Here is a 14,993-nt window from a genome sequence, read left to right on the forward strand (position 1 = left end):
CAGGGATATGTCAGGGATTTCGTTTGATATATCAAACCATGCTTCGAGCAATGCTAAATATTAGCCAGGTGTGATGAAGTGGGCTCTGGTAAACACCTTAAAATGGTCAGGGATATTGCGAAAATTTGGTCAGGGATAACCTGGAAAAGTCAGGGATTTTGGATGTAAAAATTTCGTACGAACCCTGAAGCAGTAATAGTTTTAGTTAACAGTAACGTTTGGTTGAAATTGGTTTTAAATAAACTGATAAAGTTATAAGTTGAATAGTCAGGTTGATTTCCAATCAATTTTGATGAGAAATACTTAATAGTAATATCTCTCATTTATGAAGAATGATGTAGAAGTATTCAGACCACTTTTCTTCATAGATAAGATAAAGAATCTTTGCCTTATCACTCAGTTTTTTGCAAATATTGAAACATTTACTACGCGGTTCAATTGGGTACTTTAGAACTCAAAATAATACGTTAAATAATCCCCGATTTTTCCCAAATTTATTTTTAAAATAATAATATTTTTATTAATTCCGTTATATTTCATTTAAATTGAGGTTAGGAAAATTTTATTTGACCTTTGTTAACTTAATTTCATATTAACTAGTTTTCAATTTTTGCGTGTTTGATATTTTATGGCCCACCCCCAAAATTCAAGGTTAAAAAAAACGAAAAAAATCCGTTGAAATTTTACTAGTTAAAACTATTACGAAAGATTTGCTAAAAAATTATTAATATTTTAGAAGGACATAACATTGATGTATTGTATTTAGAAATCGTGTAGAAGTAGGCCTAGAGAATTAGGTTAAATTATTTTAAGTTATGGGTGACTCAAGTGTTGTGTACTTTAAAAGTAAAAGTCGATTGACTTTTGAGCTCAGGCCAATAACATAAACAACAAATACTGTTTCTAAACCTAGAACTTAAGGACAAATATTATGTTTATATATCTTTTAAAAATGGAGGTTTTTCTGTCGAAAAATTTCCTCGTATCAATTGAATTTCAGACAGGGTGGTTTAGATATTGTAAAGCAATAATATTTATCTTTCTGTAATTTAGTAATTTTCCCCCAAAACCGTGTTATAATTATTAAATTGTGATCCTAATGAATTAATTATTGACCACTGTCCATTATAGCAGTGTAAATTCTTAAATAGGGGGGAAATAGTACCCTATACCCTTAAACTAACTGTCACAAATTATTTTTAATTATTGGGTGATTAAAAATATAATTTTTAACGTATTTAATTTCTAACCAAAAAATGTTAATTTTCCTTCTTAAATAGCTTCCTAAAATGAAATGAATTAATTTTAAATTCCCATGAATTTTATTTTCAATACGACTCTATTATATTTAAATAAATTTCAAATATGACGTCATATATAATAAAAGGGGAAAATAACGTAAATAAATATTCATGGAAGATAAATTAATTCATGTTTTGGAATTTTTTTTTTTGGGTTAAACTAAGTCATATTTACTGAAGCATAACTTTCAGGAATTCTTAAATAAAAGTTGAATTTCGGGGGGGGGGGGGCAAAAACAATGTAGAGGTATTTTAAGCGTATATACCTAACACCTGTCAGAAGTCAGTTAATACGAAGTTATTAAAAAGAATATAGAAAAAACCTCCCATTTTTCTAAACTTCTAAGTATAATTAACTTTAGTCTAATTAATTATTTATTTATGATTACCTTTTTCATATAGAGTAATGACACCTTTATTATTTTATCAATGCTTTCAATGCGGTACAAAGGGAAGCTCCGCTGACACTCCTTTTTTATTCAACCTTGCAAGCGAAATTAACATAATAAATGCCAACGGTTTATAACGCCCTAAAACCTTTGCTTATGTACTAAAGAATTTTACTAGGAAAGTACTAATTTGTAGTTTAAAAGTGTATTTAATGTTAAAATTAATTATTTTTAAACTTTAAAAATATTTATTTATTTAATTTAGTTTAGTAATAAAATTAAATATCAGCCGGTTTAATTTTTTTTCTAAATTATTTTTAAAGTTTATAATAATACCACGTTAAAATTTTTGTTTTAAATATTTAATAATTCAATTCAATTCAATTCAATTCCGTTATAATAATAATAAAATATCAATTTTCTTAAAATTAAATTTTTGGCAGTGGAATTTTTTTTAATTGGCAATTTTTTTTGCAATGGAAAACGTAGGCACGACCCCCCTCTTTATTTATGACGTGGTCAGTGACGTATGGTTCTAATGTAGTGGTAGAATAATCTTTCCCGACCCGATTTACGTGAGAGAGAAACGTACTTGTAAGATCATAGCCACCGGCACGAGGGGGGTCTTTCACAAAGAAACATTTTCAATTGCTTTTCATATAATTATTTTTGTATCGCCTTTTTGACGGCAATAACGTTGTAACTACCGAATTTGTTAGAGATTTAAGAGTAGGAATTGATTTCTAGGAAACCTTGTGGATAGTTTGTTATGGTTATGCGTAGATTAGCGGCGATACAGCTGGCGGCGTGGCGCATGCGTGTTGAATGTAATTTGTTAATATTAGTTTTAGTAGAAGTTGACACGCAAATCGTAGCGCGTGGGTTGAATCGATATGAAGTCGATATGTGGTTGGTTTTTCGGTTATGGTATGTTTAAGGAAATAGGGGAAATTCATGACTTTGTATTCCATAACGTATTTACATTAGTTTGAAGGCTTATAACTCTGGTTCTATTAGATATACAGTGATGTCCTTTGAATATATTATAGCCCCATTTCTTAGCTTTCCAACGATACTAAATAATATGGGGTACAACAATCAGGGCCCGAGTAATTAAGCAAAATGTTAATTAACGTCCTCTCCTTAGCGTTAACTTGGTATTATTTACAGGACACCATTTAACTCTGGTTCTATAAGAGATATATTGAAATACTTTGAGTATGTTATAGCCCTAATTCTTAGCTTTCCAACGATACTAAAAACTTGGGGTTACAACAATCAGGGCCCGAGTAATTAAGCAAAATATTAATTAACGTCCTCTCCAAAGCCTTAAAATGGGCTTATTTACAGGACACCATTTAACTCTGGTTCTATAAGAGATACGAGGATGTCCTTTGAGTATGTTATAGCCCTATTTACTCCCTATCAAATGATCAACCAACTTTAAGGAGTTACTACTGTTTGACATCAAAATAACCGCTTTTATGTATGGCCTTCCGGCAAGGTGAAATCAAGGTATTTTTTTTTTTGAGAGCAGATGCATTTTTGCTCTCCTTTCTACTTCGGTCGGTCTAATAACGGCGGCGTAGTAGCTCACCATGATATTTTCCGATTGAGCTTAATAAAGCGATGGGAGGAGCTTTGCCATTACTCCATTTGAAGTCGAAACCCGGCTCGCATACCGGTTTTTCCCTTGGCCCCTTATAATCTCGTTTCACCCTTAAATTACAATAGTACAAAACCGCGTTAAGGCGGAATTCTACACGTTGATTTTAACCGGGCCTGTATTGTAATTTCAAGGCGTAATAAAGTATACTGTATTCTGGTAATTCGATAGGATGATTTTTAGAGTTCTTTAAGCCTTTTTATTTTTTTCGTCTTGAGATTGTATCACGATCGGGGCGCTGCGGTAGCTGTTTTATATATTTTTTTTTGATACGGGGATCCTTCATAAAGTTTAAAATGTTATTAATATATTTAAAAGAAAAATTCCTGGAAATTGGCGGGATTTGATGACAGTATAAAATTTGGCGCGTGAAATTTCCACATTATTTTTTTTATTATTATTATTTTCCATTGCACGTGAATACCATTTGCAATTGCTTTATTTAAAATAAGCACGTGAATTTTATTTTATTATTTATTATCTCGTGCTTTTATATGTTTATAGCACGTGAAATATTGGCGCCTTATTTCAAAATCACGCGCACTCAATTTTTTAATAATTTTATTTTAGGCCTACCTAGGCCTATATTATTTAAAAATTAATTAAATAGCACGATTTTGCGAATTTGTCCTAAGTGAATTTTAAAATTCATTGCACTTGTTGAATTGATGATATGTTTTGCTTTATCAGCGATGTAAATGTAAAAGAAACCGATTAAGATAAAAAGGACTCAACGCAATTAATGTTTGAAGGATAACATACTCGTGTCGCGTATCCTTTTTACAAATGGATGGAAAGTTTTTCAATTTCAATTCTTTGTCGCTGATAATTTATCGCGATGTATTTTTGCAAGTATTTATTTATTATTTTTTTTTGGAGGTCAATTGGTAATGGTACTGAATTGGAATTTAACACTAGAATAGTAGTATTATTCTACTATAAATGTAGTAGGTTCCCCCTATACTATTTTATTTAATTATATTTGAAAGATTCCTACATAGTCCATTTTATCCGGAAAACCACTGTATTGTAGTATTATTCTACTACAATGTAGTAGGTTTCCTCCTATACTATTTTATTTAATTAATTATATTTGAAAAATACCTACATTATACCATTTTAGCTGGAAAACCACTGTATTGTACTACAATGTAGTAGGTTTCCTTCTATACCATTTTATTTAATTAGTTATATTGAAAAAATACCTACATTATAGTCCATTTTATCCGGAAAACCACTGTATTGTACTACAGTATTATTCTACTACAATGTAGTAGGTTTCCTTCTATACTCTATTTTATAGTTAATTATATTTGAAAGATACCTACATAATTAAATTATACCATTTTAGTGTGGAAAACTACAGTATTATAGTAGTTTTATACAATCCTGTCTTCGAATAACTAAGCCATGCTTATTTTGTTAGGTATAGGTAGTAGTAGGTTATAGAATGCATGCATGCACGGCTGATCAGGTAGCTATTAGGTCAACGACATCAATAGTTGCGAGCTTCAAAGTGTGTGTGTTGTGTGGTAAGAGACTCGTACACTACACTATACAACTATATAACATCACATATATTGTACAGTAAAAACAAACCAGTTCTCCATATTCGGAATGCTATAACACATTTTCATATACTAGCATAGAATCGCAAGTGTTTTAGGCTGCTTGTTTATTTCAATGTTTGTTTTATAACAACGCTTAGTTTTATCAAAAATGTGTCGTCTGCTACTAGATCGACACATACACCTAATTGTTTTAAAGGGAGGGTGAAATGGAAAATCAAAATAAAGTGAATTGTTTTTTATTCATATCCGAATTATTTTAAAATTCAATTTAGTTTGAGATTTCATATTCATAGATAGTTTGAAATTTATTTATTTATTAATTCAGGGAGCCCAGTGGAGGTCCTATAAAATCCTATATTATTTTTGAACCTGTCCTATATTATTATTATGCTATAATTTCATGAAAGGTCAGACTATAATATATCCTATATATTTTTGATGCTTAGTTTGGGGTCTTAGTTTTCGTTTATAGTTTAGTATTATCAAATTTATTTTAATTAAAATTTAGTTATGGCTCTTTTAAAATAGAGATGACATTTGGGACTAGATTTGACCGAAATTGATCAGGCGGATTTTGTGCTCAGGATTATTTTTTAATTATATTATATCATTTAATTTAATTAAGTTCCTCTGAATTTAATTCAAAGTAAAATCCCCAATTTGTTATTTATGTTTATTTATTTGAGATTTTTCTATAATATAGTTTAAGCCAAAATAGTGTTATATATATGAGCATGCATTTTTATTCCTATATTTTCCTATAAAAACACTTGATTCTTTTTTTCTCCTATAAAATCCTATAATAATTCCGGATTAAATAAAAAATCTCTATTTTTCCTATAAGGAGTTTAAATTTTTGGCTAAAGTCCTGATTAATTCTAAGAATTCGATTATAATTAAAGAGAAGATGACACAGTACCGCAGCAGACAAACGGTGATTCATAAACTTAATAGATTTAAGGCGAATTAGAGCGATTACCGTGCCAAATTCTATCAAGACCTCTTGGGTACAAGCCAATCCTTGCTTGGAAAACATTAAAAATTGAGAAATAACATTTTGGTGCGCACTACGGTTAGCTCGCGCCAAAACATCTATACTCTTTTTTTTCGTTCCCGCCTCTTTTTCTTCTCCGTTTCTATGGTAACCACCTCCGCTCGAGAAATGAAATCGCGCGCGCTCTCGCTCGCCTATCCTTTCCTTTCCTTTCTCCCGCAATGTTTTGCCTTTTTCCCGCGGTTTCTCTTAATTTAAAGAATAGCCAAACGAAAGGGGGGTCGTACATAAAGTAAATACTGCCAAGTTAAATTCATTTATTATTTTTTATTTATTTAAAGGAGTGGGATTAGTTGGTAAATTTTAAAAGCCCTTTTATATTATTTTTGTTGTAAACTTTGAGAAGTATTAAAAGGTTAAATCTTGAGAAAAGTAGTCTACCTTGACGAGAGTTTTATATTTGTTTGGAATCTGATAGTTTTTTAGCAAAAAAACTTAAGGCCGGCTTTTAACTCTTGACTCAGACCCCGTTTTGATAAGAAGCCAAAAGCGCAAGCAAGCTTATGTTTATTTTACCATTTCCCGCCATTTATGAAAGAAAAGAAAAGGAAAAAAACCACGTGCTCCCGTGATGGTCCATCACATTATTCCGTATTCAATATTTTCCCGCCTTTCTTCTAAATAGCCATCCACGTGCTCACGAGAATTGTTTCTTTACTTTCCCGCCTTTTTTTCTAAATAGGCACGCGCTCACGAGAATGGCTTTTACTTTCCCGCCTTTTTTAAATACAACTTTTCATGGAGTTTTTAATGTTTTGGCGCGTGAAAAAAGGCGGGAAACAGTTTTGAAATGTTGTATGTATAGTATACAGGATAAACCGGGTTCTTTAGGGGAACGCTCTAGTAAAGGTTATTATTATTATTATTACATGGAAAATTATTTTGACAGATTTTGATTGAAGGCTTTAATGCTTCTGCTTTTATAAATGACTGCTATTAAAGCCAAGAATTTGTTGTGATTGCTGGTTTTTGTAACGTAGTTAAAAATTATGAATGGAATTTTTACGGATTGAGTTGTCAAACCTTTACGGGCGGGACTTAGCTATGCTATTCGAAGTCTGATAACCGTATTTATTATCAAACTATAATATAGTGCTTTTGCAACTACTACGATTTGGTTGAATTTAAAACAGAGCACCTGGGCCTATATAATGAATTAAAAGTTTTGTCCCCACTGTTTGATTGTGGCTTTTTAATTAATATATTGGTGTTTTGTTTTAATTAGGCGGACTTATCTGGTATAAAATGGCGTCGTCTATCTTGTGAGAGCGTGTTACGCGCGGAGCCCCTGGAAGACCCGGTCCTGTCCTCATTTAGCAAGTGTCTGAATTCGGACATTATATGCGTCTGGAGGAGGGTCAGTCGGGCCGGGGGTCAAGGAGGAGGTCAAGATGGAGGACACGGGCCCCCGCACCATCCGGGGGCCCATCCTCATCACGCGCCAGGACGAGGTGGCATGGGAGGAGGACCCATGGGCACACTCGGACCTCCACCCGAAATTCACAATCAGTTACATTACAATAAAGAACTATGGATATTTTGGTACGGCGAGGAACCGGATCTATCCGGATTGGTGTCTCAGGAACTGACCGGTAAGTTAATTCCTAATTAATTAGATCTATTTTTAAAAATCGGGAAATTTTAAGAATTCGAATTAAGTCAGGGAATTTGATTTAATTGGGAAATATAAAGTGTTGCCAATCAAAATAAATTACATATTTCAAATTTCATAGCTGTTCTTAAATTGTTTAACTTTAAATTTAGTATTTAATTAATTTAAATGAAAAATATATTTTTTTTAAAGGTTAGTTTCTCCTTGCATTTTGGTGTGTAGCGGGGTAAACAGTTCTACAGGGGCCATAGAAAATACATGAAGAATTATAATGGGTTTGCCCCTGCATGGTGACTTTCCCACTGAACATACGAAACTTCAACTATAGCTAAAATTATTTTATATTATAATATATTAAATATTAAAATAAATAAATTATATATATATTCCTAAAATAATTAATACTTTGCTTGAAGTAATTTAATAAAATAGCTTAATTATTTGGGGATTTGGAAAATGTGGGGATAAGTTAAAGCCAGGGATTTAAAAAGTTAGGGATAGGGTCAGGGACTTCGTTTCGTTTGGTATTTCAAACCATGATAATTTGATTGCTTCGAGGAATGGTAAATATGGGCCAGGGTGTGACCATGAAGTGGACACACCTTGAACAGGGTTCATACAAACCCTGAAAAACAGGGAAAACCTAAAAAAATTGGGGAAATAAATAGTTGACAAAAACCTAAATTTTTAGTAAAATTCAGGGAAATTTGGGTCAAACAGGGGCCAAGTAATTAAGCAAAATGTTCGTGAACATACCCCCTCCATAGGAATAGCATTACACCCAACTTTGGAGGCTCATAATTCTGGTTCTACTAGAGATACGGGGATGTCCTTTGATTGTGTAATAGTCCTATTTGCCCCCCCCCCTCCTTCGTCAACATTTGCTCCATAGGATACTCCATATACGGGAAAAACCTGGAAATGTCAGGGAAATTGGTTTTCCAAAAGTTGTATGAACCCTGTTATAAAATATTGTCAAAATTTGGTCAGGGATAAGCTAGAATTAAAAATCAGCCCTGGATTTTCAATATAAAAAATTTCGTCGCAACCCTGTTAACCCTTTATCTGTTAACTGATTGTTACCGTCGTCGTGATAGACTCTTCTAACTTCTAAGCCCCTTAGACGAGAGAGGAGAGACCGTGGAAAAGAATCAATGGTATTTTTCGCATAAAGCGGCGCCCGGGATGGGATGTTTTTACGCTGCTTGTTTGGGGGGGTTTCAGTTTGGCTAGCCTAGAGAATCCGAAGATGATGATGGCATAGAGCGGCCTGCTTCGGTTCGGTACAGGGGGTTCAACGCCCCAAGGGGGAATTGAACCCGCCGCCACCGCCGACGGTGGTATTGGTGCTGGCTAGAGAACTAAAGCCTGGTTTTCACTGGCCCAAAACGCAGGAAAAACCGCGTTCCGCGCCGTTTTTTTAGAGGTAACTTGCCGCAAAGTTTCGCGTTTTCTGTGCGGCAAGCACGGATCTGGTTTTCTATTTTTCCGCAAATTTTTACGGAAAGGAAAGCGGTGGCCAATAGGAATCGACGAATGCGTGACGTCATAGGCTTGGTTTTGGTCAGCTCGCGAGGCTTTTTTTCGACGCCATTTTTTTATTTTCAAGGCGCTTCTGTTGTCGAGTTAAATGTCTAAAAATTTATAGTTAACGATTTGCTAAAGAAATTTGGCTTAATCGTTATTTATATGATAAAATTGAACGTTTTTACAAAGACAAATAAGTCTAAGAAAATAGATAGGTTGCTATTGGTGCATTTTCAACATAACTGATAAGCCTTGGTCTCCACGAACTCGCACTCTTTCATATTACAAGTGAAAACGTTTTGCCACCGCTTTTTAAGGAATTTTCCGCAAAATTTTGCGGATTTTTCTTTTCTGTTCCGTGAAAATTTCGGCAGTGAAAACCAGGCTTAAAGAGAACGTCGACCTTCCCTTCCCTTTCTCAGACCTCAGACTACGCCAGAATAAGAAGAAAATACCTACTCTCTACTCTCTCTACTTGAGAGGGAAGAGAATTTAGGTTCGAGTCTCTGAGACTAGCTTCGCTTCGCTACTAGAGAGGGTTGGTTCCTTAGTTCGCGTGGCTTGTTCGTTTCTGTATAAAAATTTCTATTATTTCCCCTTAATAATAGTGTCCTTTTAAATCTGAGACGTTTTTAAATGATTTTTGTTTAATTTTTAAATTTTTTTGAGCTCGTGGCGGGAAAAACTTTATATTTGGCGGGAAATTACCACGTGGAATTATTGGCGATAAATTCCCACGTGCCATTATTGTCGGTTAAATTTGCACGTGCCATTATTTGGGGGGGGGGGGGGAATTTCCACGTGCCATTTGGCGGGAAATAAAATCTCGCGAATATTTTGTTACTAATTCACGCGCTCTTTACGTTTACACGTGGTTATTATGGTTTTGGCGCGAGACGTGCTTAGATAAAATTGTCTGGCGTTTAAATGACTTAAAAAAACTTGGCCATGAATAAAATTCATTAGAATTTTAAGCTCAATTAGCAAGTTATAATATATTATGCAAATTTGACCTCCGTTTATAATTAAAATATATTGTAGTAAACAAGCCCTTTCTAAGGTTGCGAATAACGCAAATACCTACATAAATTATCCGGAAACCTTGGTAAGATAATTAGCCAGTTAATCCAGCTCAATTTAATATTCATTAGCAAAAACAGACTTTCAAAAAAGAAAAATAGGTCATTAGGTTAGACAGTCGTAAAAATTCGTAAACTACAGTAACTTCTCCTGGAGGCTACCCAAGAAAAATCAATTCTGATATCACGTGGTACAAAGGAAATTTCAATTTTTATTATCCTTTAGGAATGACCCCCCTAAAAATATCCAAGGGCAGTGTATGTATAGCTTGAAACACCGCAACAAATCCAATCCACGCTAGCAGGGATCAAATTGAGAATAAGGTTTTTAGTAGCGGATTCTCTCGCCTTGCCTTCATAAGGACCGTCCTCCACTCACTCAATAACATAGACCTATTTTCATTAGTTTACGCAACGCTGTCAAGTTATATTGTTACCTCGTATACGATACTCTCGTAAAGGGATAATTAAATTGGTTCTTTCAATTTGATTCTAAACTATACGAAAACAAACTTCATATATAGAACGTTAAATGAAATTATAGGATACTATAGGACATGTTTAAAAAAGGATTTTATGGGACCGCTGGGCTCCCTGTAAATGTTACTGTTAAAATACAATTTAACAAAAATATAAATAATAATATTAATAACAATAATTAAATCACTTCATTACCCCTTTAAAAAGAAAAAAGGCGCGTAAAAACGATGGTGATCCGCGTGGCATAGCGCGAGATTTGACCGCGCGCGCGCTCTTTTTATTTTGGCGGGAAAGAAAAAGCACAGAGAAAGGGGGGAGAAGGGAGAAAGCGTGCGAATCCATTCCATTTATTGATCCCGCAAAGAAGCTTTGGGGGGGGGGAAGTTGTAGCTCGAGCTCCGACGTCAAAAGTCAACTTAACCACGAACAATGGTCAATCCTATCTCGCCTCCGGGTCAATACTGTCAGCTTAAGATGTCGGTGTCGACAAATCGGAGTGCATTTTGGGGGGCGGGGTACCTCTTTTTTATTTCTGGCGGTGAAAGAAGAGGAGCTTAATCTTTTTTCAATACGCGCTCTAGTGAGAGCTGGCTGGCTGGCAGATTAACCTGATAGCGATACCGGAAGCCGGTATCAAAAAATGGGAACGGACCTTGGTTGGCGCCCTATTAACAGGTTAAACAGGTGAAATTGATGTTATACCACTACATGTTTATTTCATACTATTAAGGGGGGGGGTGATTTTTGATGAGGTTATAATGCATAGATTAACACTGTTGAGATAATTATAATTATCCCTAAATTAATCAATGAATTTAAGTGATTAAATATAGATAAAAGTGTTGCCAGACGTGTGCAATTATCAACCGCTATCTACATACAATAAAGCTTGTTTTATAATTATTAACTTTAACTTATAGCATCTTATTATTTACTTATGATCGCGGAGTTATACCGTAAAACCATTTACGGAAACGATTAGGAACTTCGTATCTTTATAGATGGCCCCCAGGGATAGACTATAACTCGCCTACTTGACACGCGAGGTCTACAACAAGCGAAACCGGTGTTTACAACACAAAGTTGGCGGGAAATAGACGTAGCGTAGCATAGCTCGCGCAACTCTCCCGCCACCAGATATCTCCAAAGCTCGAGCTACTACTGAAGATCGCAATGGTGCGCGTGCGCCGTAGATACAAAGGAGGAATGAGGCAACGGCGGGGGGAATGAAGAGGAGAATGATATTAAGAGAAGTGTTCCGCAATGATGCTCCAAGCAAAACCCATAACCTTCTTCCCGCCTCGTGCCGGAAACGCGGGTTAACACACACTAACCAAGGGGGGTCAGTTCATAAAGGAAGAACTTGTTGTTAAACGTCGGAAATAATTTAGCTGGCGTATGAAAGAATTACAGAATCTATTCAAAGTTAAACGCGGAATAAATAGCGCGTGCTAAAGGGGGGAGGGGCTACGAAATTAATTTGTCCCCCCCCCCTTATTTCTTAACTTGAACTGCGCATGCGCTTCAGGGACAGTGTTGTTAGTAATTTGTAATTTGTAATTTGTTATTATATATGTATCTTCCGTATTCATTCAGGTTTGAACACTGATTTATGATCATTGAATAAGAACACAGAATTAAATAGAAGCTTAATTCAGTATGTTGTTGTTGTAGACAATTGATATTACACGTCAAAAATGCCTGACAACACAAGTATTTGCACACTGTCCATTACTATAGACAGGTTTTACTGGGTTTAATAATATTTTCGAGTTAAATTATTAAGCTATTAAATTACTTAAAGTAAAGTATTAATTATTTTATAAGTATAATTTATTGTCATTTAATTTAATTAATAATATGATTTTGGCTATAGTTGAAATTTTGTCGGTTCAGCGGGAAAGTCACCATGCAGGGGCAAACCCATTATAATTCATGTATTTTCTATGGCCCCTGTAGAACTGTTTACCCCGCTACACACCAAAGTCTATTTATATTTTTGTTAATTTCATTTATTTATTTACTAAATGCTAAATTTAACAAAACGTTAAACAATTTAAACAGTAAAGTGTGTATTTAATATTTGAACCCAATCTGAAAAGGAGGTTGTTACAAATGTCAAATTTAGGCCGCAATCCGACTTTATAAATTCCCACAAGCTCCTTTAGAGCGGAGTGATTCTAAAAGCGCGGGTCCCTTTCCCGCCAAATCTAATTTGGCGGGATCTAGGAGAGAGAGCTCTATAGCAGCATAGGAGAAGCGTAACGTACGTAACATAAATCGGACGGGTGTTGAACCGCCCCACCTATTGATCTATTCTCTACCGACTATCTACAGCTATACGCAAATTCCAATCTTGGAAGTCTTGAATAATCCCCCATTGTAAATCCATTCCCGCTAAAGCTTTCTAAGGTTGTTTTAAAATATAGATATAGCTCTCGCACGCGCTCCAACTCACGAGATTTTCAGTTTAAGAGGGGTCGGATATAAATATGGATTTGCAAATAAACAGTCAGTGTTGTAATAACGTACTAAAGGGGGTTAGATAAATTAATTTCCACCCCCAATTAGCCCAGTTTATTGACTTTAACAGCGCATGCGCTTCAAGGACAGGGTTGCCAGTACTTTGTTATTATATTATTGGAACTGAATGATAAATACTGAACAGAATTACAGAATTCTACAAACTTAATTCAGTCTGTTGCTCAATTGCACACGTCACAAATGACAACTGACAACGCTTTTGTCTATTAGTTAATTTCAATTAATACAATACCGAAACTCTTTAATTAATGCAAGACTTATCAGAAACACCCTGTACTTATCTGGTATCAGATATCAAAACAAATCCGCCTGCTATTAAATTAAATTCATGTTGAATTCATCCATCAGTTACTTACTACTACTTGCTTTAAAAGCAACTGTTATAATTTGCGCGTGTACACATTACCCCGAATTGAACCTAGTAATTGAGACGAACGTTTCAGCAGAGAGAGATTTCTCTTTGGACAAGTAATTAATCTTTGGTAGGATACGTTCTCTCTGTCTCTGTCTCACTCTCCCCCCTTCCTTCGGAGCTTGGCTTGCTACATCCCTGTCCCTGTCCCCATTCCCGTTACCACTTCGGGGATCGAAATCTCCAAGCAGCCTCGGTCCCGAAAGCGAAGGCTTATGGATGGTGGTGGAAAACAGAGGTGGGCGTGGCCTAAAGAGTACAGTCGATCCAATGGAGCATGAACCCCCCCCCCCCCCAACCCCTAAACCATTAGGATTTATCGGTTGGCTTTTAAGTGGATTTGTCGCCGATAACTGCGTGTAACCCGACAACCCTGAAACCAACCGGCAGCTACGCTACTTCTAGCTAGACGTCAGCGTCATAATGACGTCACAGATATTTTACTCTCTTTTACTTGCAGCCGGTCTAAAATCTCCCAATCAATATTATCTCTAATGAGGCAAAAATAAAACAGTCGGAAGAAAAATAATTTTTTGTAATAAATCTTTATGAATGGTCCCCTAACTCATTTTCCTAATTTATTCAGGCTCTGGTTGAAGCTATTCAAAACTATGTCTCCACTAAACCACGTGACTCTCCTCTTTCTCCTCTCTCTCTCGAGATGTAAGAGTCTCGCGCTTGAAAAAAAAAAAAACTAATATGATTTGGCGGGAAATCGTCCCGCTACCTTCCGCTTGGCGCCAATAAAACTTACAACTCTCCCGCCATTTATTTGCCCCGGGGTACCGGGGAGCTTGAATTGCAATCTTTGGCGGTCATTGTTGTGTTTTATTTTAACTTTAACTTGTATTTTATTTATAAACCGATTTAAAAACGATATACTAGCTATATCTCCTAGATAAATAAATAAATAAATAAAATTGAACTTAACAATATTATAAGACTATACAGGGTGTTTTTGAAAAGGGTGCAGTGTTCTTTGAACGATTTTGAGTCTATCTCCATTTTGACTCAAGGGACACCGTTTAACTATATTTGTTTAAAAACATACACATATTTAAACGTTTTTAAACTAATGTTGCTAATTTTATAGGCGAGTATCCGACCCCTCGGAAATGCTAATAGCCTTCTCCTCTTGAGCTTCCTTTTTCTCCGGGCGCGCGCGCTCTCTCTTTCTCATCTCAAATGATCTCCTAACGCGCGCGCTACCGTTTTATTTCCCGCCTTTTATCCTTTCCTCAGGCTCAGAAGCTAACCTCTATATATATATATATATATTTTCCCGCCGTTTTCTAAGGGCGCGCGCAAAGCCACGTGACCTTTTCCTGACAGTACTGTACCTTTTGGTCACGCATTGG

The 14,993-nt window shown here is 35.3% G+C and overlaps 1 protein-coding gene across 2 annotated transcripts in view; it reads left to right on the plus strand.

Moving 5' to 3' along the window:
• Positions 1-14,993, plus strand: part of LOC149615401 (mediator of RNA polymerase II transcription subunit 13-like) — a 31,262-nt gene that overhangs the window by 1,063 nt on the left and 15,206 nt on the right. For both annotated transcript variants that reach the window (XM_089856986.1, XM_089856985.1), the window contains exon 2: positions 7,207-7,573. In XM_089856986.1, the coding sequence (XP_089713112.1) occupies positions 7,207-7,573 (367 nt within the window). The remainder of the gene's footprint in view (positions 1-7,206; positions 7,574-14,993) is intronic.

The sequence above is a fragment of the Phalangium opilio genome, unplaced genomic scaffold (genome assembly GCF_054372755.1).
Source record: "Phalangium opilio isolate 3A_F unplaced genomic scaffold, DU_Popi_V2 ptg000217l_1, whole genome shotgun sequence".
Classification (NCBI taxonomy): Eukaryota; Metazoa; Arthropoda; class Arachnida; order Opiliones; family Phalangiidae; genus Phalangium; species Phalangium opilio.